At 35.3% G+C, this 27343-nt stretch overlaps 2 protein-coding genes and 1 long non-coding RNA gene across 3 annotated transcripts in view; 2 read left to right on the top strand and 1 right to left on the bottom strand.

Moving 5' to 3' along the window:
• The window catches only part of LOC135217284 (zinc finger protein Xfin-like), a 113498-nt gene extending 99936 nt beyond the window's left edge, over positions 1–13562 (top strand). Inside the window, exons 7-8 of the mRNA XM_064253033.1 lie at positions 5294–5329; positions 5957–13562. Coding sequence (XP_064109103.1) covers positions 5294–5329; positions 5957–9981 — 4061 coding nt within the window. The 3' untranslated portion in view covers positions 9982–13562. The remainder of the gene's footprint in view (positions 1–5293; positions 5330–5956) is intronic.
• The window catches only part of LOC135216987 (uncharacterized), a 183210-nt gene that overhangs the window by 123892 nt on the left and 31975 nt on the right, over positions 1–27343 (bottom strand). The gene's annotated exons all lie outside the window — the stretch shown is intronic.
• Positions 18443–27343, top strand: part of LOC135216986 (uncharacterized) — a 47706-nt gene continuing 38805 nt past the window's right edge. The window contains 3 exon segments of the mRNA XM_064252537.1: positions 18443–18886; positions 21441–21631; positions 26897–27119. Of these exon segments, the coding sequence (XP_064108607.1) occupies positions 21624–21631; positions 26897–27119 (231 nt within the window). The 5' untranslated portion in view covers positions 18443–18886; positions 21441–21623.

The following is a 27343-nucleotide window of genomic DNA, read 5'->3' as shown; positions in this document are numbered from 1 at the left end:
TGATACTAATAACCCTTTAACCACACGTTTGGACGTATTAAACGTTGACGAAAATTGTCTGTCGGGTGCCGATTCGACGTATGGTACGTCGACGAAAAAAACTTTTTTTTTTTGTAAATTCACGGAAAAATAGTTATAGGCCTACTAGGCAAAAACTTTTCAATCATGCGCCTTGGGGGATGCTGGAAGCTCACGGATCAAGGCGTTGTTTTGTTTACAATCGTTACCCAGTCGCGCAAGCGCGGATTTCTTTCTTCTCGCACTAATAAACATCAGCGAACACATCTCAGAAATTATTTTGTCACTTTGACATAATTTTTGCACAATTTTATATTAGTCGTTACATGGAGTATTATATATGAAAATGTGCGCAATTTTATGTAGAATACAACTAAAATCAACTCATGGTTGTAGCTATGATCAGTTTTGAAATATTTTCGTATAAATAACGATAAGTACCAAAATTTCAACCTTCGGTCAACTTTGACTATCGAAATGGTCGAAAAACGCAATTGTAAGCTAAAACTCTTATATAGTAATATTCAATCATTTACCTTCATTTTGCATTAAATTGGAAAACTCTAGCACAATATTTCGGTTTATGGTGAATTTATGAAAAAAACTTTTTCCTTACGTCCGCGCGGTAACTCTTCCGAAAAAATCATAAATTTTTTCGTCCGATTGTCGTAATGTTTGCACCATCTTAAATTAGCTGTTACATAAAATTTTCTATATGGAAATGTGCGCAATTTCATGTAGAATACAACTAAAAACAACCCATGGTTGTAGCATTTTTCAGTTTTGAAATATTTTCATATAAATAACGATAAGTGCCAAAATATCAACCTTCGGTCAACTTTGACTCGACCGAAATGGTCGAAAAACGGAATTGTAAGCTAAAACTCTTACATTCTAGTAATATTCAATCATTTACCTTTATTTTACAACAAATTGGAAGTCTCTAGCACAATATTTCGATTTATGGTGAATTTTAAAAAAAAAAACATTTTCCTTACGTCCGCGCGGCAACTCTTCCGAAAAAATCAGACATTTTTTCGTCCGACTGTCGTAATGTTAGTATCATTTTAACCCTTAAACGCCGACTGGACGTATTTTATGTCGACATTTTTTGTCTCTCGGGTGCCGACTGGACGTATTTTACGTCGACATACAAAAGTTTTTTTTAAAATTCGCGGAAAAATACTTTTTGGCCTACCAGCCGAAAACTCTTAAATCACGCGCCTTTGGGGATGCTGGGAGTTCACGGATCAAGGTGTTGTTTTGTTTACAATCGATACGCAGGCGCGCAAACGCGAATTTCTTTCTTGCCGCACTAAAAAGTATCTGTGACACATCCCTGAAATTATTTCGGCACTTTGACATAATTTTTGTACCATTGTAAATTAGCCGTTACATGAAGTATTATATATGAAAATGTGCGCATTTTTATGTAGAATACAACAATAAAATACTCATGATAGTAGCTTTTATCAGTTTTGAGATATTTTCATATAAATAACGATAATTGCCAAAATTTCAACCTTCGGTCAACTTTGACTCTACCGAAATGGTCGAAAAACGCAATTGTAAGCTAAAACGCTTATATTCTAGTAATATTCAAGCATTTACCTTAATTTTGCAACAAATTGGAAGTCTCTAGCACAATATTTCGATTTATGGTGAATTTATGAAAAAAATAACATTTTCTTTACGTCCACGCGGTAACTCTTCCGAAAAAATCATACGTGCGATTGTGGTAATGTTTGCACCATTTTAAATTAGCCGTTACATAAAGTTTTATATATGAAAATGTGCGCAATTCTATGTAGAATACAACAAAAAATAATTGAAGGTTGTAGCTTTTATCAGTTTTGAAATATTTGCATATAAATCACGATAAATAGAAAAAAAACCACGTTCGGTCAACTTTGACTACCGAAATGGTCGAAAAACGCAATTGTAAGCTAAAACTCTTACAGACTAGTAATATTCAGTCATTTATCTTCATCTTGAAACAAATTCGAAGTCTCTGGCAAAATATTTAGATTTATGGTGAATTTTAAAAAAAATCTTTCCTTCCCTCCGGGCGCGGATTCTCCGCCACACATCTCTGAAATACGTACGTACCATTCTCGGAATATTTGCTCCGTTTCATATTAGGCATTTCATAGAGTTTTATATATGAAAATGTGCGCAATTTCATGTAGAATAAAACTAAAAATATTTGAAGGTTGTAGCTTTTCTTATTTCCGAAATAATTGCATATAAAAAAATATATATATATAAAATTCGACATTCGGTCAACTTTAACTCGTCAGATATGGTCGAAAACTGCAATTGTAAGCTAATACTCTTACAGTATAGTAATATTCAATCATTTGTCTTCATTTTGAAAGTAATTGGAAGTCTCTAGGACAATATTTAGAATTATGGTGAATTTTTGAAAAAAAATATTTGTTTACGTCCGCGCGTTACGAATTCATGCATTATTTTGTGATAATATTTTCTCTGTGTTGCTTTGATTGTTTTACAATGTGTTATATACCAAAATGATTGCAATTTAGTGTACATTACAACGAAAAAAAAAGTAACTTGTTACCTTTAACCGTTTTGCGCACAGCTCGATTTGAATACAATTATATATGAAATTTCGTTTTGCTCTATCATATATCGCATTATTTATATATGATAATGATATTTTTTTTCATTTCTGATGGTTGCATACTAAACTTCAAACAATGACAAAAAAAGGAGCCAAAAATGAACTCTTAATCTTGAAAACTAAGCGCGCTGTGATTTTTTGAAAAAAATATTTTTTCCGCTTCCGCGCTCACTCTGAAACCCCTCCGGCACACGGGAGACAAATTTTTTTTTACCGCTTCGGCGTTTAAGGGTTAAATTAGCCGTTACATAAAGTTTTATATATGAAAATGTGCGTGATTTCATGTAGAATACAACTAAAAACAACCCATGGTTGTAGCTTTTATCAGTTTTGAAATATTTTCATATAAATAATGATAAGTGCCAAAAATATCAACCTTCGTCAACTTTGGACTCGACCGAAATGGTAAAAAAACGCAATTGTAAGCTAAAACTATTACATTCTAGTAATATTCAATCATTTACCTTTATTTTGCAACAAATTGGAGTCTTTAGCACAATATTTCGATTTATGGTGAATTTATGAAATAAACTTTTTCCTTATGTCCGCGCGGTAACTCTTCCGGAAAAATCATAAATTTTTTTGTCCGATTGTCATATTGTTTGCACCATTTTAAATAAATCGTTACATAAAGTTTTACATGAAAATGTGTACAATTTCATGTAAAATACAACAAAAAACAACCCATGGTTGTAGCTTTTATCAGTTTTGAAATATTTTCATATAAATAACGATAAATAGTAAAAATTCGTCCTTTGGTTAACTTTAACTCAACCGAAATGGTCGAAAACTGCAATTGTAAGCTACAACACTTACAGTCTAGTATTATTCAATTAATTACCCTCATTTTGCAACAAACGGGAAGTCTCTAGCACAATATTTCGATTTATGGTGAATTTTTGAAAACAGCTTTTTTTTACTTCCTCGCATTACAAATTCATGCATCATTTTGTGATAATATTTTCTCTGTGTTGCCTTAATCGTTTTACAATGTGTTATATATCAAAATGATTGCAATTTAGTGTACAATACAACGAAAAAAATTAATTCGTTAGCTTTTACTGATTTGCTCACAGCGCGATTTGTATACAATTATATATGAAATTTTTTTTTCGTGCTCTCATATATCCCAATATTTATATACGATAATGATTTTTTTTCATTTCTGATGGTTGCATACTAAACTTCAGGCAATGACAAAAATAGGAGCCAAAAACGAACTCTTAATCTTCAAAACTAAGCGTGCTGTGATTTTTTGAAAAAAAAAAAAAAAAAAAAAAGTTTTTTCCGCTTTGGCGCTCACTCGTGAACGCCACTGGCATAGGGGAGACAATTTTTAAAATACCGCTTCGGCGTTTAAGGGTTAATATAACCTCAAAGATTAATGCAGTAATAAGTTAGTAATTTTAGGTATATTTAAAGTAGGATGTTATTAAAGGTATACATTTGGTATCTGAACTTTCAAGATAGGCAGTTATAAGCATTTTTAGTGGTGGTTTGAACTATTCGGGGGTTCAACTATTCACGGGGTGTCTGGTACACATCCCCCGCAAATACGGGGGAACACTGTATATATATATATATATATATATATATATATATATATATATATATATATATATATATATATATATATATATATATATATATTATATATATATGGGATTTGTTTTAGGTCAAATGACACTCGTTTAAACAAAATGAAACAAACATCGAACTGGCAACTTAACCTACCCTTGTTCCATTGCATGCCCTCTTTGGAGTTGGCTGAAAGTCAAACTAGGCAAAGATAAACTCCCGTGGTTTAAAAAATATACTTTTTATTTCCCAAAATTAGCTAACATTAAAATGGAATAAAATTAACTCTGGCTCAAAAGAAACATTAAACTATCATATTCCTCTCAAAATCATATATAAGTAAGTACCCCCTCTTCCCCTAAGTGTCCAAACCTTAATAGTTTATTATTAATAGTCAAAACCAGTCAGAGAATAAACCCATTGGTGACTTCGAATCCATCTGAAATAAAGAGACCATAATTATGACATCACTTAAATATTAAAGTTAGTCAATAAAGAATGTGTGCCACACCTCACTTCTCTTTCTCTAGACTCACGTAATTTTCACTTAAAATGTTAACCTTTTCAAAGTTCTTTTTTACGGTACCTTGTCCCTGCAACACCTCTTCCAGGCGTGTTCCAAAATCAGTGAGTCCCCCCTTTGCAACTGTTCTTCAGATAATATGTCATTTTCTGTTCGTTACAAACACACACACACACACCGATTGGCACACAATAGCCATGCATGCTTCATGCATGAAACTTGTGATCTTCGAGGCGTGTCACTGACCACAAAGGTGCACTGGTAAGCTATCCTAACTGTTTTTTCATTTCAGCATCTTTGAGGAATCCAGCGTTTTGCACTTGTCTCTAACCAGCAAGAGCTAAGGTTAACAACCGATTATTGTGCTTTTAAGATATATATAGATTTTATATATATATATATATATATATATATATATATATATATAGATATATCATATACATATACATATAATATATAATCTATATATATATATATATATATATATATATATAATATATTATCTATACATGTGCTTTTTATTATTTCAGAGGGGACACAAACAGAAGATACAGATCTTCCATTAGGTAAGAGACTATTGTGTTTATTATTGTCCTGTTACCTTTACCAACTAGTAGTTTTATTGAGACTGTAAATGTAGTCTTAACTTCTTATTTAAAGTTAATCTTCCCTTGTGTAGAAAACAAACCTCGTATTTAAACCCCAACATTCAACACACAATAGGACAGAATGCAGAATTCCAACTGCTAAATGAAAACATACAGGGGCCGCAAACCTCCATCAAGGCTGAGCAGTCTTATTTTGCAAAATGTATATTTGTATATTACAGAGTTTTAACCACTTGCTGCAATTCATGAAATACCTTTGGTCAAATTTTTCTAAATATTCACAAAAATGTATGCAAAATCCCAGATACAAAAACAAAAAACAAATAAAGAAACCAACAAATATATAACTTCCCTTGTAAAGATAATTATTGCTAGTAATGTAGAAATTCTTTTGAAATATAGTGCTTAAGGAAAAAGGTTGTATAGTTGCTTTAGGAAACTGTATTTCAGGTATATTTTTTTATTCATGTTAAAATGATATTTACTTATTTTCACAAAATATTTTCCGCAATTACAGTATTTTCATCCGACTTTATTGTCTGAAATATTTACTGTATAGAAATTATAGATCAACCTCAATTTCAGATGAATTAGGAATCAATGGCCATAAGTGTGAGGAATGTGGAGAAATCATCCAGTTCAAGCGAGATTACATCCGACACTTAAGACAGAAACATGACCTTCGACCTTTTGAATGTGATCAGTGTGGTAAGACATTTACATCATATGCAGCTCTTGATTCCCATCACAAAATGCATGGTTTAGAAAGGCCACACAGATGTGATTATTGTGGAAAGGGATTTGTAGACCCATCACACTTGAAGACCCATATTTTGACACATACTGGAGAGCGGCCCCATAAGTGCCAACAGTGCTTCAAAACCTTTGTTCAAGCTTCTCAGCTTAAGAAGCATTTAGCCATTCATGAGGAAACTCATCAGTTTAGATGTTCAGTTTGTAATCGATCATTTGCACACCGAGATACTTTGTACACTCACATGAAAACTCACACTTCCAATAGACCATTTATATGTGATATTTGTAGTTTAGGTTTTGTGACTAGCAGTGGTCTGAATCGTCACAGAAAGGTTCATAAAAGATCCACAGATCCTGTTCAGAATGTGGTAGATGAACTGAAATGTGGTGTATGTCAAGCAAGTTTTACATTTAAAAGAACACTGACTAAGCATTTGAATATGGTACATGGTGATGGTACTCTTATTAAAGAGGAGAATGAATCTGATGGTACAAAAGGATTTCAAGAAGAAGAGGGATCAATTGTTGAACAACTGCAAGAGCAACTTAATGAGGGATATGCTCCAAAAACATCTGAATTGTATGATGAACCTAAACAATCAGAAACTTTAGAAAGCAGATACCCAACAAATCCTTTCAAATGTGGTATTTGTGAAGAATCTTTTACAGATGTTGACATTTTGTGTGATCATTATACGAACTGTCACACAGGTGAGCAAGAAGTTTACTGTGACATTTGCAGTGTAGGATGTGCCACAGATCAACAGTTAGACCAGCATAAACAGTTGCATATTATTGAAGAGGAGCAGTCCATAATACAGACAACACCTACTGATGAATATCCATTTGTTTGTAATGTTTGTGGGAAGAGCTTCAGGAAACAACAAGAACTCATTCGTCATCGACGAGTTCACTCTCAGGATAGGAACTACAAGTGTGATTTATGTGGGGCAGGGTTCCCCTTAAAATCTGCTCTAGATAAGCATGTATTAGTTCACACTGGAGAACGTCCATTTAAATGTGATGTTTGTCTCAAGAGTTTTCGTCAGAGTGCAGCATTAGTTAGACATAAATTATGGACACACAGGTTGAAAAATCAAAACAAATGTGAACTGTGTGGGAAAACCTTCTTCACTCCTGCCCTTCTCACATACCATCTTGACAGCCACGGTGATGCAGGTGAAACTGTTAAATCACGACTAGCAGAAGCCGCAGAAAATTTAGATTCTTCAGTTGATGAACTGCCAAGTGAACAACAAAACAGTATTGGAGACAGAGGTATTAAAGACATTGGTGAAGACAATGGTCATAAGTGTGAGTATTGCAGTGAAAGCTTTCAATCATATGTTGCACTTCTGACTCATAAATTAACTCATAAACTTTCTGCATCTTACAAATGTGATTTATGTCACAGAACTTTCCGTGAAAAACGATACTTGCAGAAACATAAACTGACCCATAAAGGAGTTAAGAGTTGGAAGTGTGACATCTGCAAGAAAGCATTTGCAACCAAACTTACATTAATTAGACATTCTCATGTACATTTAAGAGAAGCACTTAGACCAGGTCCAGAACTTCCTTATATTCCAGAAGAGGAGGAGGAAGGTGGTGAAGGAATCAGTGGGAGCACTCTTCCTGCAGTGCTGAAGTGTGATGAATGTGGCATTGACTTTGCTCACAAAAGTCATTTTGTACGCCACAAACTGCTTCATTCAGGCACACCACTTTTGAAATGTGGGCTGTGTAACAAGCTCTTTGTTCATAAGAGTGATATTATACGCCATAAAGTTATGCATTCATTCATGTTTACTTGTGATGTGTGTGGCCGTAATTTTCATAAAAGGTCATTATTTGTCATGCATAAGAAGAAGCACATTGATGAAAAACCTTTCAAGTGTGAATGTGGAAAAAGTTTTTCTACCAGTGGTAATTACAATACACATCGTCGTATCCATAGTGGTGAGAAGCCATACAAATGTGATGTATGTGATTACAGGTGTTCACAGAGTGGAAGGCTATTAAAACACAAACGTATGCACACAGGAGAGAAACCTTACCAGTGTGACATTTGTGGGAAATACTTTGCTAATGCAGAATCTGTTAAAATACACATGCGCATACATACAGGTGAACGTCCTTTCAAATGTGGAAATTGTGGTAAAACATTTATAAACAACAGTAGTCTTAATCAACACATGAGAGATCATATTCGAGAAGAAATGTTCAAATGTGACATGTGTAACCACAAGTTTAGAAGGGAGCATCATCTTACAAAGCATCGGCAGTTTCATCACCTACAACAGCAGTATCAAAATGTTAGTATGGGTTTGGAATCAGATGCCAATGTTGAAGCTCACCTCTATATGTGTGAAATATGTGGGAGGGTATTTGATAAAAAGAAGTATTTATACACACATCATAATGTTCATTCCCGCCAGCGAAACTTCCCTTGTACATATTGTGGTAAGCAATTAGCATCTCGGCTTGCTCTGAAAAACCACAATCTCATACACACAGGTGAAATGCCTTACAAATGTGATTTTTGTGAAAAAGAATTTCGCAGTTCCTCTAATTTGAAAAGGCATGTACGAACACACGTTACTCAGGATGCATTGCGATGTGATGTTTGTGATGAAACTTTTTACAGTCCGGAACTTTTAAATCAACATAAAGCAAACCACATGCAAGGCATGATGATGATGAATCCAAGTGTCGATGGTGTATCAGCATCTGGTAATTCACCTCATTTATATGTATTTGAGACTGTAGGGGAAGTAAGTGAAGCTATGGAGTCAACTCAACAGCTTTTAGTTGATAATCAACAGCAGTTTCTAGTAGATAGTTCACAACCACTCTTAGTGTTCCCAGAGCCAACAAACACACCATATTCAGAATTGCCAGAAACTGCTGATCCAGATCCTGAGCCAGTTACTTCAGATCCTCTGTCTGAGGCTGAAGTGGTGATGGTGCAGGACATGAAAGATGAACAGCAAGACGAGGAAGAAGAACGTGCAGTAGAGAAACCATTTAAATGTGAGGTTTGTGCTAAATCATTTGCTAAAAAGCAGTACTTGACCAAACATAAATACCGACATAGAGAAGTTAAACCTCATCCTTGTGATATATGTGGGAAAAGATTTGCTCAGAAGTTTGAGGTGGCAGTTCACAAGATAAAACACACGGGTGAACGACCTTATCAGTGTGATATATGTCGTAAGCCTTTCAGAAGCAAAGTCAACTTATTGAATCATAAAATGCGTCATACAGGAGAATACCCTTTCTTGTGTTCTGTTTGCCGTAAAGGGTTTTCAACCCAACTACAACTTGAACGACACGTTAGTCTCCACACAGGTTCTCATCCTTATAAGTGTGCACTGTGTCACAGAGGGTATACTCAGCGTACTAATCTCATAAAGCATTTATCTAAGCACCATGATATTGAAGATCCAAGTCAGATAGAAACTGTAAACTCACTTGAAAATGAAGAGGCAGTTGAAAATATGGAAGGTATAGAGGAAGGAGAGGATGAGTCTGTGCTGTCTACAGTACAAGAAGCTACCTTGGATGGAAGAAATGGTGGTCGGCCTGCAGTTGAAGAAGCAGAGCAAGCTGCTGCTGCCATTGCTATGGATGAAGACTTGCTCAGCTCAGATGACCAGCAAGCTGCATACTCTGTAGTAGAAGTCCATCCTGATTACCTTAAAGATTTCTTAGCTGGACAACAGGTAGTAGCTACTCATGAAATGGACCCAAAACTCTTCCAATCTATCCTTCAAGTACGTGCTGCAGGTGATGACAGTGCAGCAATTTCTGATGGACAGGCTGTTGTCCACGTGTCCACAATTGACGATTAAGTTTTTAATAATTCTTGTTCAAAAGTTATTTTTTTGAACTGATATTTTATGCCTGAAATGTTCATATTTTATCTGTGAAATGTTGGACATAATGTGTGTTGAATATAGCAATAAGCTTTTTGTTTGTGGAATTTATTTTTGTAACTTGCATAAGTAATTGAGTTGTATGTAAGGAGCTTTAATTTTCTGATAAAACATTTACAGTATTTTTTGCTTATGTTTTAAAAACATATACAGTATTTTCTGCTTATTTGTTATATAAGTTATGAATTGAATTCCACTCAGTATTCATAAGGATTTCTTGTTAACCAGCAATGCTGGAAAAGACTAGTCATCAAGGACTAATATTTTTTTTACAAACTTGCTGAAATTATTTGAGAGATTTTGCACTTAACTGGCACCATTTTTTGCTTTTTTTGACATGAGGGAATCTTGGAGATAATTCAGAGCAATACCAAAGAACTGTTTAGGTGTCCTTTAAATTCCCATGTAGATCAATAATGATTTGGTTATAATCTATCATCATTCTTGCTTGTACTGTGTATGTAGTCCTGAATGGTCTAAGTTGTTCTTTACAATTCCCTGCTACTTCCAAGGAAGTTAAAGTGCATTTCCATAATACCTCTACTTACCTTTTACCTGTACTCAGGTTTTGATGACAATATATACTACTAGATAAAAATTGTATGGAGATGTGCAAATTTAATGTTTCCTTTGTGCATTTTTAAAGTAAGATTTACTTTTAACATCCAAAGTGCACATTGTGTTGGAAGATTCAATTTACCATAATTTTACAAGGATGGTGGAGGAGAGGTACCTCATCAGACTTATTGTCTTGTTTATACCAGGTGCCAAATTAGCAGAAAATTATTTAAAAATTGTAGCTTACAGTGTGTATGTGCAACCAGTTTATCATTCCTGTAGGACTTGATAAAAGTGCATATAAAAAGAGATACTGCTCTTTATTTTGACTTTAAATTTTAAAGAGTCCAGTATGTTTCGAAATATAAAAAAATAGAACAGTAAAAAATGCCTTAGGAAAATAAAGCATTAGTTAACTCATGCTGTCAGACAACAATGTCTTTTGTAGTGTTTTTTTGTTAGTTGGCGGTCATTCTTTATTTTCTCAATGAATTCTTTCTGATGCAAGGCACAATTGTTCTTGGAAAATACATAAATTTTACTATGTCATTATACATAACCATTACAAAATCCTTACATAACATGTTTTAGATGTGAATACAATGTCCATTTTCTTTTAAGTATACTGTATGTAAATGGAAAATAGGAAAGAAAGAATGCTATGTTTGCAATTCTGGTTTTATACTGCAAGATATTTAGCCATGACATATCCTTGTAAAGTAATACATCTTTTAAATAAACCTTTTGAATCGGTCTATGTACAATGCATGGAGTTTATGATCCATTTAAGCATTTAGAGTTAATTAGCCTTCAAGCTTATGATTTATAACTCTCAACAGCCAAGCATTATTCTAATACAATGCTTTTCATTAGTTTACCTAATAATGTCCCAAATTATCTGGCAGCTTTTAACAAATTACATACTTATACAGGAAAATAATTCAGATTTCCCATAAATCTGTATCAAACAAACCATTGCCTTTGATAGCGCTACCTCAATTTACTTGGAAGTTATTCTGTTACCTAGGTGGTCAGATATTTCCTCTTTGTAAAGTGAAGATCCCTTAACTGAAATTCATGGCTTTGTACATTTTTTATGTATTTTTGCTGTCTTTGTTAATGTGTTATTCTTATTTAGCAATATCTTTTTACATTATCTAGGCAATTTTCTACTGCTCTCAACAACAATTCATTGTGTCTGAGGTGAACACGTGAATTTTTTTACCTTAAACAACATCTATTGTACAATCCATAGCTAAATGTCAAACTTCGTCCCTAACATTTGCAGATACATCCACTCTGCAACAAAGCTTCATGCTGAATAGGGCAAGAGAGAGGTGTATGTGTTATCCTTTTTTGTGGGGTAATTTCTCACAAGCAAGATTAACAGAGTAGCTTTCATTCTTTTCTTTGTAGTCTTTCACTTCTGAATGAGGCATAAAGTTATCATCTAAGGCAATGGTTTGCGTACAAAATAAGCTTTTAAAAGCTTTACAATTATCCCATACACTGGCTACAGTAAGTACTGTACTGAGTATGTGATGCCCTATAGTCAAGTGTGACAACCAAAATGCATCAAAATGTTACTCTTGTACAAGGAAATTTCATTGGGTATGTATTGTAGAGGGACATACATACAATCCGTGGGATTGTGGAGTAGGGTGGCCTGCTCCTTTCTCCTCTAGTTTTGACTCCCAGCTATATGCTGGTGGTCCTCATTTACAGCTGAGTCAATTGCTGAACATAAAATGTGAGCAATTATCAAAAAACCTGTTGTATTTCTCTTCATATACAACACTGAAAGGCTGTTTAGTTCCATGTTCGCTACATGTGACATATCTCTACAAGGGCAATACTTAATTGCATTAGGTAATAACATCTTTCTACTTTTCTTGTTGGAAGTTGTAAATTGCAAGTTTTATGAAGTTACTCCTTTAATGGATAAGTGATGCTGACAGTGGACTAAGTGATTTTCAAACTTACCGCACTCAAAATGAAAGTAATTACAATCATTCTTGGTGCACTTAATTACATTCATCTTTTGTTTTTACTTGTAATGTTCTTGTAGAACAGTAAAATTTGTATGTATTGGTTTTATCCAAATTTGTCCTTCAATAAACAAATAATTTCCCTTCACTTGAAGAGTATACAATATTATGCTTAAAAATCATAATTTTTTTTCTGTTTACAGAAGTGTAAGTTCACAGTGAAAACTTCAACATGTAGTAAATGTATACTATTTCTTTATGCTGTAAGTCAGCAAAATTATGACTTATGCTGCATAACTATCGTTGCAAGTAAAACTAGCCAGTTTTAGTTTGAAGGTCATTTTCATATAGCAACAAGATTTTATTACATTTTCTAAATAAAAGAAAACAGAAAAACCATTGTGAACTAAGCTTGGGATGCTGTTCTCTACATGTTTTAGTCTCTTTATAATGAACTGCTAAGGTCATTAAAATAAAGATTGTATATATCATTGTAAATTGTGCCAAAATTTCCTGCTTTAAAGTAACTCTGTTGTAAGAAAGGTCATTGAGACTGTTCATTATGGGCAATGCAACACAATGGTTATATTGTAAACAGCTCCGTGAAAGTGAATGGCAAGTACACTTGGTGTTTGAAGCAACAGAGAAACTTGAAGACAGTCCTGTATATACTGTAATTACTGCTAAGTCTGTATAGATCATAAAATTGTATTAATATCACCGATTATTTTTACAGGTATTTCATGTGAATATGTTACTGTGAAGATCCAGCATCTTCCAATATTTTCATGACATCTTTCAGGTGATGCTAACTTTTTTCTGTTGCTGGAAGAGTACATTTGTATTTGTATGTACCTGTACATGTATTGCTAAGTAATGCATTATCATTTGATGTGTATCCTTATAAAAATTTTCTATTGATGGGAAATGTAATCTTTAAAAATTCCATATTCTGTATTGATTTTCAGTTGAAAGAATACATATATTTTTGTAATGGCTCATTTTATTATATAACATCAACTATAAACAAAAAGCAAACTTTGTTATACTGTAAAAAAAACAATGTTTTCATAACAAAACATTGTTCATGAAAGCCCCATGCTTTGCCCCTACAACAGAACCCAGCTTTACAAACTTACCATTCATGCCTAGTCCTCCGAAAATCCTTACATTGCAAGTCCCACCATGAACCAATGATTAGTGAAGAAGTGAGAAGGATATTTCCATATAATTAATGGGCACTCAAAGAAAACTTAAGGCGTGAAATCAGGTACCCCAGAATAGCCATACGTACCTCCAATGTGCCAAAAAATAATTATATTAGGGGAATGAAAAAATGTGATCCCTCTCCACTCACAGAACATAGCCCTCCACAGCTGCTGGTCCCAACAAGAACCTGACATAAGATCTTGTAAAAGTTGAATGATGTCTACATGCGCCTTTTAAGGATTGCAGGAGTTCAAAGTTTTTGTAGAATTTTAATGGAGATGGAAAAAAGGACCTTGCAAGCCTTGGCCTTTAACTGGAACAAATTCTGCAGTGAAAAATCAACACTATAATCTGCAAAGTCAACAGATGGACCCAACTAAGGTAGACCCAATAGGATCTCCTAGGTACAAGTTGGTGAGATAGATTTTCCACTGTACTAATACAAGGCAAGGAAAAATTATGATTTATGAATTTGTATTAGAAAACTAAAAATATACTGCATCAAAATTACATGGCATAGTACTCTTGCTTTACTGAGCACTATACATTTGTGTAGTTCTCTTTCCCCCACAAATTCACCTGATTGTTTGGCACATTCTTTACACATGTTGTCACCATACGCATCGGACAGCAATGAACATTCCACATATTCTTCATCTCAAAATTCTCAGGTTGTGGGTTATATATCACTTTATGTATGCGACACTACATACCGCCTGACAGCATGTGAGTAAGCAGAGGATGCAAAAAATCCCTCATAAAAATAGAAATAAGACAAGTTCAGTAAAACGTCACATAATATTGAAACAATGACAGGAAATATTTGGGAAGTAGTACAGATGGTGGTTGAAGATATGAAATATTTTGTCAGAGGTAAGGTATAGACACTGTACATACTAAATGTTGGTGGGTTAGGGAAATTTAAATTACAGTGGAAGGGCAATGAGAAAAGGTAAAATGGACTAGACTTAATTAATGGTAAAGATGAAATGGCACATGTGGTAGAAGTCGACAATTAAATGAAAGAATAAAGAATTATATGTCAATAGAAAAGAAGGTACTAATGCAATGCACTCGAGTATACTTACCAAAAGCTGAAGACCAGAACAAGAATTTTGGGAAATATTTTCAAATGCATTGACAGGACTGCCACAGTCAAGAGGTTAATTGGTAGGAGGAGACCTCTAAGTAGTCACGTAAGGACAGACCAAGCTGGTTATGAAGGGGAAAGTGCAAATTTTGAGAGAGAGACACACTAACAGGGAGATGCAGTACAGTACTATAATTCTACCAGAGCTAAGTGGTTGCCTGGGGGAGGCTATTGTCTGTGCGCATCCTGGTCATTTTAATATTCAATCTTTGTTATTTTCACACTGATAGCCCTACCTATGATTTTTTGGTAGCATTGTCATCCATGACATTTAAGTTATGACATTGTATGAAACACAAGACGATAAATGATGAATGCACTGCAATGTCATGTAAGGAATGAAAGAATATATTTTATATTAAAATTTCATGTTTATTTCACTAAACATATATCAGCTTTAAGTTTACTGAAGTGCATGTCATAAATCACTGACGATGTTTAGAGATAAAATTGGGAACTACTACTTTTCTTACAGTAAAACTAACCAATCAGGAGCATCGTAGCGGATGGGGCTGATACCAAAAGCACGGGTGTTGTTATGGGGGAACTAATGAACTGGTTGCATTTGACAACATTCTCGTTGTTTCGTCTGATGTCTTGTTGGGTTGTTTGCGTTCATCAGAAGCAATAGGAAGGGTCTTAGATGTTTTGTGTCTGTGTGCATTTCACATAAGTTCTGGGTGTTCAGTATTAGAGTTCTGTTGTGCTTGTCCATCTGTAGTTTTCGAGTTGGTGAGCGATTTGTCGTGTCTGATGTTTGTGAATGGGTGTGTAGTCTTGGTGTTTGTTTTGTGTGTTTTTGTGTTGGTATTCAACAGTTTGTTGGTGACAGTTGGTTGGGTGTTTGGCGGTTTGCTAGTGGCGGTGGAGTTTGTTTTTCGACGGCCATACCGCATTGAAAACACAGCTTCTCGCCCTGATTGTGTCAAGTTTTCTGGTGAGTAAATGTGTTTGAGATTTTTGTTTTTTGCTTTGCTGAACCAAGTGTCCTTTTGGTAATTAAAGTAACGTAAAGGGGAAAGTGTGGCTGGGGGGAAATTTGTAAGCCAGGATTGATTAACGTAAATGTGGGGAGGTCTTGCTTGCTTGCTTAGCTTGTGATCCTGCCGCATTGTTAATTAATTAGAGGTCCCTGTATGATAGCAAGTACAAATCAGCAAGTATACATATGATCACTATTCATATTCTTGGATGTTTATTTAAATGAACAGTGTTTTCCAGCAATTTTGCAGTTTTTTTTTTTTTTTTTTTTTGCATTGTAGGTGGGGAAAAATTCCTAAGGAACACAGACGATTTTGAACAACAGCATTTCCACAGGAAAATAGTGACCTCAATTCCCGTTTGTGATGCAGTGTGTAATCAGAGGACCTAGGACAATAGTGACTTCTAGACTGGTCCACAAAGGATGGCTTGAGGGATCAGTTGGTTCTTTCTGCCACCCATTTCCAGCTGGGCTGCAGGAGGTGGTGTGATGAATTTTCAACCCCATTATTTTGGCTATTGGGCCATCCCTCCGAGACTAATGCCTGTCTTCTCTCAGATGTAATATCATTAGGAATGCTGAAGCGGCTGACCCAACCATTAAGGAGTGCCCCAGCAAAGACATGCACTGTCCTTACCAATAAGGGTACTGCCTCTGGCCATTGTGTAGATTGTTCCATTACCATGAAGATGTATCTGCATCTACTGGACGGTGGTTGGGATCCCACAATGTCAATGTACATTTTACAAGTGATGAAATCGTTGTCTGGTTGATGGTAGTAATTGCTAATGCCAGTGTCCATGTGCTTAGACATTTTACTTCTTCATCACTGTTTGGTCCATAATTTTACGTCCCTTTTTGCATTCATTGTGAGCATAAGTCTGGTCTAGGGAACGGGGAGTGCCTAAGTGATTGCATTTACCAGGCTCTCTTTGGTGGCTTTCGATGCATCACATCGGGTGGGTTCCCCAGCTGAGACTCTTGCTGCTTCCACTAGGGCACTGCATAAGGGGGGGGGGATGGTTTGTGTGATTCCCAGAACGAATCAGGGAGACCCTGTATATTGAAAATTCATGATTCAGGAATTTGACTGACGATTCCCCAATGATGTACTTGGCGGCTAAACCCTGGGTCAACAGCAAAGTTTGGAAGCTTACAGTGTAAGTATGGAGCACAGGCAAAGGGGTGTCAAGTCTCCATGGCTGTTTAATACTTCTGTGGATGGAGTGATATGAGAAATCAGAGAACAAACAATAGATGTAGGTGGAAGGAGGGTTGTGAATAGTGTGTGGAACAGCAGATGATAGAGTATCTATGGAGATGAAAATGAGAAACTCCTAACTAGTGAAAGAGTTTGGGGGCGAGTATGCAAAAGTAAGGTTAGAGAGTAAAAGGATACCTGGAATATAGCAATGTATGTAAATAAGGATCGTGAAAAAGTAGAAACAGCAGATTCATAAGTGTGTAAGTATTTCAAATGGTGATGGGATGGACTACAGTAAGAGAAGCAAGGGAGGTAGAAAGATGTGTAAAGAATGAATGGGAGGAAACTTGGGGTGATTATGAAAGCCAAGGCTCTAGGGAATATATGAAGGGATTGTTAAGCCAATCCTCCTCGATAGAAGTGAAGTGTGGAACTTTAATACAAGTATAAAAATAAGGAAGCTGTAGAGACATATGATTGACATAAGATTGTGCATATGAGAAACTGGAAGGGTGAGGATTCAGCAGTTAAAATGTGAATGCTCTACTGATCAGTGTCTTTTATTTCATGAGCCACCCTTTGATAGGGAAATAATACTAATACAGTGTACAATACTAATACAGCGCATATGCAATACTAATACAATGTACTATACGTGTATATATATATATATATATATATATATATATATATATATATATATATATATATATATATATATATATATATATATATATATATGGATGTGTATGTCAACTCATGTGTTGCTAAAGTTTATATAAGCAATTCTTGACTACGGAGTTACCATGGACCATGTTAAAGACATGAAAAACTCTGGAATAAAATGCAAGGTTGTAGACCCCAATCACAATCATTTATTTTTGCTGTTTATTAAATCACATTACTCATTTTGGTATTGCTTCAAAGCACTTTCACTTGATGCCCAGGATTAAGATCATGGGGATTTATGAAAAATTAACAGCATGGTACTAAATATGCATGGCACTTATAATCCCCATCAGTTCTAAGCTTGATGAAATGCAAATGACCTTATATTGTTTGTTTACCATTATCCTAATTATAACGATCTTATAGAAAGTGTGTAAACTAAGTAAACTAGCATCAACCAAAATCTTTTAGAATAAATACTTATGATTTAAATGGTTTCTATAATTATGTATATCTAATGATTTGGGCGAGGCTGCAAGTCATCTTTGTAACCATATTTCCTATCGCTTCTAACTTCTGATACCTCGTGAGTGAGTGTACTTGTCACAGGTGCTACAATTAGCTAACACAGGTGTTAACGGAGATGATCAACACTGCGTCGGCAAAGTAATTAGACGGGCGATTTTTAAGTGTGCCGGCAAATGGAAAACCTACGAAAAAAAATTTTTAAAGGAAATGTGAAACTTTTCTTAAAAAGGAAAAATCAGTCATAAGTATATGACAGTATAAAGTTCACTAAATAAGTACAACGAAAATAGACATGTTCAAGTTTAAAGTCCGATTGAGTTAGGGGTTATTAAGCAAGTCCAGACCAAGGAGAGGCAAGGACTGATTAACCTGAATACCTTCGAGAAGCAGGTGATGTGTTAGTACAGAAACGTTGCCAGTGGTGGATGGTTGGGTGGCTGTGCTCCAGCAAATTCTGAAGAAACACTTCGAAGAGAAATTGCCGCGAATGAGGGAAAAAAATAACATAAGAAATAGCATATCACTTGATCACGGTTCGTTGTGAGATTCTTGTTTACATATCTAAGCAGCAAATTTTGATTAAAAGACAAAAGATTCCAAAAAATTAAAGAAAATTTCAGTCAGGTAGCACATCTTTCGTAAGAAAATGGAAAAGGTGTGCTTCAATTGCTATTGAAGATATACTGGGGAAGACAAAAACAAGAATTTAATAAAATTTCAGAAAGTTTTGCACCTAGAACTTATGGATACTTTCAGAACCTGGATAAAGAAATAGATTTCATCATTCGGTCTCGTCCAAGATTCGTTTTTTATTCTTGTGTAACGGCTATAAAAAGTAATCATTCGGTTTTTTATTCTTGTGTAACGGCTATAAAAAGTAATCACTATGTATAAGTATGCAATTAATCTTGATGAGGTTCTCGACACCAGATCTTGTGATTAACTTAGAAATGGTGACACTTCTTTGACACATATCAAGATTAGTAATTGATTCTTAAAAATAAGTCTAGTGGGTTACTGAAAATGTCGGGTCTCTGGAAATTATTCTTATCTTTGCAGCTCGGCTTAGGACTTTAAACTAAACTAGAATTAATTTTCAAACGCATCATATAGGCAACAATATGTTCTACTGTGTAACTGAGGTTGGGATATCACCGAATATGATGGAAACCCCTTCTCTGAAACCTCATTTTGTGGGGCTATTTGATGGTGTGCAAAAATTCAAGGCTGGGACATCAGTTTCAGTACAGACCGATGCCTTTCAACACAGATTAAAACTTAAAATGTTTTATCATATGTGAATTTTTTGGTGAAACGTGAAATCTGATGCACCGAGATCACCAAAGAAATTATATACATGATATTTATGAAAACATTCCATCATATACATGCAAACGTGCGTGTGTGTGTGCGCGCGCGATAATTCCGCAATATAAAGATTTAAAAGAATATATTTAAAAACGGAGCTCTCGCTATCCTGTGATCCTGTGCTAGCTTGATCAAACTAAAACAAAATTACTAATAGCAATCTGGTGTTAATTTAATAAAGCCTGCAGCATAGTGAAGGCTCACTTTTTAATACATATTTTTTCCAAGCCTTTATAATATTACGGAATGCTTCTTTAGCTGACTCGAGCCCGATTTGTGTTGCAGAGTAGACAGGTCAATTAAAAATTGGTTAGAGTTGAAAAGTCGAAGTGGAAGTAACGGGTGGTGGTGAACTCAAGGAAGAAAGTGTATGAATCAAAACTCTAATAAAATAGTTGTGTAAAAATTCTGAGATTAAAAGGAAAATACTACAGCAGCCTTCGACAATATTAATATGCGCGGGATCTGGAGATATCATGGAAATGTAAGGAAAATGTAATGAGTTGCAAAAGATGAAGGTATCTTATGGCGAGAGCAAAACTTTAGTTCAGGCGTGTGGACAGGAAACGAAATATTTTGGCGTGAAATTAGGTTTCAGACAAGGGTACAATGCGTCCATGGGAGTTCATATTCTTAGGGTTCTGGGTCTAGCAATGAAAGAATTCATACAAAAAAAAAAAAAAAAAAAAAAAAAAAAAAAAAAAAAAAACAGTAAACATGAATGCAAGTTTGTAAAATAAGTAACAGCTGGAAAATTAAATGAGAAGTAGGTATTGATGTTTGAAGGTGTTACAGTATCAATTTGTGGTAGTGAAGAAAAGCTCTCGGACTTGATGAAAGAGGCTGGAAGTGAAAGCTGACAGTATTAAGATTAGCAACTGAATGGAACGGAGGAAGAGTTGTCAAAGTATGTCAGAAGAGTTAGCATTGTAACGCTAAACGATTGAACGTAACTGAATCGTAGAAGCATTTTAAAGTAAAAAGTTATGGTAGGGTAAGAGAGGAGTTGAATACAAACTACGTAAAGCAAGAAAGGCACAGGGAGCTCTGTAAGAAGTCGGAAAGAAAAATAGTGTCAAAGGTAATAAAAGTGCAAATGGCATGACATACAAGCTAACCAAACCCTTATCTTTTCAATGCTGACATTTGTAAAAACTGCTTTCCAAGTGAAGCTCAGACTTTTCAGCTTTCATTTACGGGATCATTCAGCCCTAAGCTACCCTAATAATGCTAACCCCATTACTAAGCAGGCTTCTCTAACACCGCGCCTTTCCCTAAAACTGCTAAGGTCTGCATGGCCGCTGCTTCTCTGAAGACCAAACAATCCCTTTATCTGAGCCGCATCAGATTATGATTCCTTTAAGAATCTGTCATTGTACAGTCTCTGGAGCTCATGTATCTACTCCATCTGGTTCTGAATTCATACATCTACGCTTCCTCCTTGAGATCATTTGGCAATTCTTGCCCAGGTCTGAGAAAGAACAGAAAGCAATAACGCAACCTCTTGAAAGATGGATGAACACGACTGAAGAAAACGGGGAAAAGTGGGGAAACGTTTTAAAGTCTGACGGATGAAGAAGGAAAGTTACCTGATCGACAGCCCAAATTAAGGATAACGATATCCACAGCGTAAACATGATATGCGATAACCTGTCGGGTGAAAGGCACTTTTAAGTGCAATGCAATGACATTCTAATAATCATGTTTTCTTTTTTCCAGCAATGCCTCCCTTCAAAACTCAAATATAATGAATAGTAAGGAGTACATTTTCTGATAGTCCAAATAGATTACCTTCAAGAACGCCTGAACAATTAGGAGTCCACTCATCAACGTACTTACAAGAGAAAACTCTCGAAAATCTCCATCAACCCGACTTGGAGGATAGGAATTGAAAAGATTAAAATGTTCAGGTGAGATTCTGCGGATTCGTGTTTTGTTTGGAATTCAAATATTTTTTCCGTTAATGAGTTTATATTCCTATCAAGTGTTGCGATCTGAAAACATTCTGCATTTAAATAGATATGAATGAACGTTCATTTCCATTATAAAACAAAACATATTCACAGTACGGATTAAATATGCCGAGTTAATGCCTAAATAAAGTATGTACTCTAGCAAAACATATAAGTGTTAAAATTTGGTGGGACTTATGAATGGGAAAAAATCTCAATCTAAAATCAACAGATATTTAGTTACTCTTTAGATTTCATTGAAAATTAAATTATAACAAAGATTGGGATATCTGGTTTTATTTACACACACACACATATATATGTATATGTATATATATATATAATATATAATATATATATATATATATATATATATATATATATACTACACACTTGGGTTGCCCGTATAATAAGATTCCCAAGGAGTTGTAGTCGCAAGGAACGCTGTTACGCGGGATCCGGTGACACTGGCGTGTAGCATGGTTCCCCTTCTCCCAGTCCGCCCCCGGTGAGCTGTCTGCGATGCTCAGCCTTGGCTTGGCAGCCGATAGACAAGGAACTCCCACTCGCTTCTCCCGCCAGGTGCGAATTACGCTCTGTAATGCGTTTTTTTTTGTTCAAACAACACTGCACTGGTGGACATTCATTTCCAACTATGTGAAATCTACGGAGAAAAGCGTATGAGCGTACAACACGTGCGCAAATGGTGCAGAGAATTCAAAGACTTAGGTACAGACATCCATAACACATTTCAGAACCGGAGAGGAGCTGAAAGAAGTCTTCAGCTACCCTTGCAGAGCGGCGGGAGAGTTCTACGATTCAGGCATAAAGAAGATGGTACACCCCATGCAAAAATGCATTGATCTCAACAGCGATTATGTCGAAAAATAGGAAAACGTCTAAGCTTTCCAAAAATGTATTATTCAATGCCAATAATCATGTTTTTCATTGTGAAAAATCTTTGGGGACCTTCTTTTACAGACAACCCTCGTGTATGTATGTATATATATATATATATATATATATATATATATATATATATATATATATATATATATATTATATATATATCCAATGCTATTAATTGGGATAATTCCTATATAAGCTGCAGGGTCAAAGATCACCGCAAAAGGAATCTGTTGAAATCCATTTTTATTGAAGCCACGTCAACAAGGAATTTAAATCTCCATCCTGGATTGTCCCTTGATCCTCTCTCCTTGTCTCTTTTGCTTAAAGAATGCACCGCACAGATTAACAAACTGTAACCCCGCCCCCCCTTTCTGTTTTTGTATATAAAGGTCTGTCAACTTCTATTAAAATCAGTGTGAACTTGAAAATGTATAATATACTACGAAATTACTTGTTCCAAGCCCCCAGTTTTTACTAACTTTTCTAACATGGATTTATATATATATTATTATATATATAGTATATCTATATATATAATATATATATATATATAATATAATATATTAATAAGAATATATATATATATATATATATATATATATATATATATATATATATATATATAATATATAGAGAGAGAGAGAGAGAGAGAGAGAGAGAGAGAGATGTGCAGTGTCTGGTACCATGTTTCACGAAAATGGTGTACTTAATCTTAATCTCTGCTCCTAATTTAATCACAATTTAACACAATTTCTGCAATTAACTTGTTAGTACTGCTTTACTCAACCACACAGCCTTTGCCTCCAGTAATAGCGGTCGAATTTTCGTTGAAATTTACGTTTAAATCCCTCTAACTCTGCCAGTGAAAGAGGTACTCTTCGACATTCATTACCCTCAACTCCCTGCGCTGATCACCTGTGACACCAATTCCTTTCCTCGCCGCTCTTTGGTCGCCAAGAAGAGGGTAATTTAAAAGTAGTTGCGTCCGATAAGCTCACAATAAAACTTATGGGACTTTTATATTTACGTGTGGCCGACAGGTTACATGGGACATATTTATATAATATATAACATTACATAACATACACACGTAAAGGTATTGTATGTATGTAATGTATGTATGTATATATACATATTAATATTGCAAAAATCTTTATTTCTAATAAGTAATATGCGATGGCTAAAGTGGGAATAACCTCGTGTGAACAGTTAATAAACCTACCGAAACCTCCCTAATCCTTCACTTTGTGATAAACTCTTAACAGTAAGAGAGAGAGAATTCGAAGCTTAAATTGAAAATTAAAAAAAAAAAAATCGCCTCTGAGCAAATAGTCAATACGAATGTCTGAATAAAAAAAAAAATTAAGGGGATCCGAGGGTAAGACTTTCGTGTTAATAACATTGGCGTATTTCTTAAACGATACAGATAATGAATCTTTACGTCATGAATAAGCAAACGAGTAAAGAAACAGGACATTCACGGTCTTGTCAAGAGACTATAGCGAACGATGTTATGAAGAAAAACAAAAGAAAAAAAAACAAGGCTTGATCCGACCTCCAGTTTCCACTGGCGCGTGCTAAAAGCTAGTCAAATAGCGCGATGTTTCACCAAGAAAATTAAAAAAATAAGCGATATTTTATTAGAGATAATTGTTCTGTACTGTTTAACATGCACATTATTTTATACATTTTCATTCTAATAAATAAATCATAAATATCCTATCCTAAAATTCCCGTTTCTTTAACTCAACACGAAAGAACTTTTTCAGACCTTTTTAGGCTTTTCCATAGGGCTTTCCTATTCCCTCAACGAGAACAACAGCAAGAACAAGACCAACTACAACAAAATAGTTCGCAGGCTTACTCCCCGAGTAAACAAAAATAGTTCGTAATTATTCAAACAATATGTTAGCATCTGCGTAATACTGGTCGTAAGGCAGCTTCAAATTAGCGCCCATACTCCAATGAAACTGTTAATGAAATCGAACGAATGATTCACTTACTACTTATTACTCGCGTATTACTGAATGACGTGATCGAGATATACGTCAAATATGCGTTTGAAATCTAACTCTAAGGGAAATACGGATAATCTGAAGTATAAACATCGCTCTCAGCTCCGCACAAGTGTTGCACACCCTAATCCTATTCAACACGAATGAACAGTTTAATGAGGTAAGGAACTGATTTCGTAAGCGAATGGCCTTAACCAGAGCCGAATCATCCTTCATACAACCAATCGGATTCATTCATTAGTCGGTGAAATATGACACGAATGGCTGAGGCTTTTGATGTAATTCTCAATCTTGGTCACACATACACACACACACACACACACACACACACACACACACACACAGCTGGGTTAGCTCGCGAGATCACTACATTAAATTTTGTCGAATGTTAGGTAATCGCAGCTTTCGTGTACGTATAAAAAAAAGAAAAAAACGAAACTGGAGCCAATCTAAATGAGAGACCAATTAGTTCCACCCTCATTTCGCAGGAAAAAATGGTGACGCGCTACATTTTTCTTAAATGGAAGCTTCACTCAAACTTAGGTGTGATTCCTGAGTGCAACCTCCCAAAAAGAAAAAAGTTAATTTACAGACAATCATTCGATGCAAAATCCTTTAATTTTAAACAAAGATTTTGCAAATTGGGTAAAAAAAATATAAACAAAAAAACTGTAAAAATCTAGGTAAAAACAGGTTTCTCATTCAAGTTTCGCACAAAATAATAAAATACTGTATTCCTATAAAATACAGAAAGTAGTCAGAATCTTGTTAGGTAGTGAACTTGTTGTTTTATATCCTTTAACAGTGGCTCTTGCTAGACACCTGAGAAGAATAAGGCAAGAGGATGAAAAAATTCACCAAAAAATTACATGGAAATTCAGTGTACTGGAAATGGTGAACGACGCTGAAGTCAAAAGCGAGACATTAAAAGATCAAACGAAGTCTTGCCGGGAACTGCTTTCGTTGGAGCAGGTGGCCTCGGTACACAAAAACCGATTTCGCAGGTGTTTCAACAGATACCATCATTGAAATGAAACTGTACCTCAATTTAATAAGTTCGCCACCAAGTTATTAACTTTAAGGCTATGAGGGCACAGAACCAAACTGCATGTGTGTGTGTGTGTGTGTTGTGTGTGTGTGTGTGTGTGTGTGTGTGTGTGTGAAGAGATGAAACGGTAGCCTTGCTCTCTAAACCTGAGGATCTACGAAGCCATGGTGATAAATTCCTGCGACTAAAATCATGACAGCTTGTAGTTTCAATCACAGAACTGTATATAAAATGGAGAAAAGCTAGAATTTTTTTTCAGAGAAAAGTCTAAGGAGGTCAAGGAGAGCAGCCTCTGCAGCTGCTATCCCACCCAGTGCACTATTTTTCTCGAAGACCTTGTTATACCAAAGGACCTCCAAAGCATTAAAAAGAACATTCATAGGAATAGCGCACTGTCGCTTAAAAAATGCGGCTATAGAAGTTCGTCTGTCTCAGTCTGATGTCATCTTTGATAACGAGAGGTTGCATACTTCCCACCAGGGAGAAGGAACTAATGACTAAATAATAAATAAATTGACAAAAGTTCAGTGTGGAATCGTGAATCCAGCAGAGCTAGATGTGTTGGCTACATCCCAATTACTCTGCAAAGACGCTTGCCATGCCAAACAAACGAAAGGGCCATCATCAAACGCTTTGGAAAAGCGTATTTCTTGGAACCTGAAACTGTAAACTTAGCATAAGCTGGCCCTGTTTCTATGCAATGCAGGTATATCTACTCTCAGCATGTAGATACATCATCAGCCAATAATGTCAAAGATGACGCAATAGCTTATCAGCTACCCATTACTGACAAGAAATATTTGAACAAGAAAATATTCTCAGTGACGAATAAAGATTAATGTCTGCTAATCACAGATAAATTCTAATTGGCTATTTCTGACTGAAACTTCTTTTTTTGTACTTTGCAAGTTGTACTGAAACCTTACCTACAAAAAACTTACGTGACACATTTACTAAAGTATCTAAGATAGTAGAAGAAACAGCTATTTTTAAGTAATCAGATTAATTCATGTGTATTGCTATAGTCCAAGATTTTCCTCTCTGTGTTAAACGATGAAAGATTAGCATATTCATCAGCTTATGACAAACTGATTAATGTATTAATAATCTTTAGATCTGATTAATATTACTAATCATCTTATGAAGACCTGATTAGTATACTAATCAGCTAGTGAAGGCCTATTAGTATGCTAATCAACTTACGAAGAGCAATAGAACTGCTTTGCTAACTGCTTACTGCGTCATTTGCAGACCAACAGGAAGAGCGTCTCTAGCAGCAATAGCCTTATTAGTAGTCACAGTCTATCCGGTGGGAGTCAGGAGCGTCAAATTCGGAGACGAAGTTTTCCCAGATCAGTGGGAGCACAAGTACCACCAACAGGCGGAAGGGGACTTCGTCGTGCGCCAGTTCTTTCTGATGGAAGTCCATCCACGCTCTGCCCTCTTATGCCCAAAGGGATTTGCCATCGCCAGGGTAAGTTAAGAAAAGAGAATACTAAATTGTGATATTGCATTAGCTGAGGTAAACATAATGCGGTAAAAAATTTAAAAACATCTGAATCTCTTGAAACTGTAGCCTGAACTCTAAATATGCCCTTATTGCTGTTAAAGTCAAATTCTGGAACATAAGAGCGATTTCTCCTGACACTATGGAACACAGCCTTTGGAGGGTGACTGACGCACAGATCCTTCTATATA

Source organism: Macrobrachium nipponense, chromosome 7 (assembly GCF_015104395.2).
Source record: "Macrobrachium nipponense isolate FS-2020 chromosome 7, ASM1510439v2, whole genome shotgun sequence".
In the NCBI taxonomy this organism is placed as follows: domain Eukaryota; kingdom Metazoa; phylum Arthropoda; class Malacostraca; order Decapoda; family Palaemonidae; genus Macrobrachium; species Macrobrachium nipponense.
The sequence above is the reverse complement of the archived record's forward strand: the minus strand, read 5'-3'. Positions and strand labels throughout refer to the sequence as shown.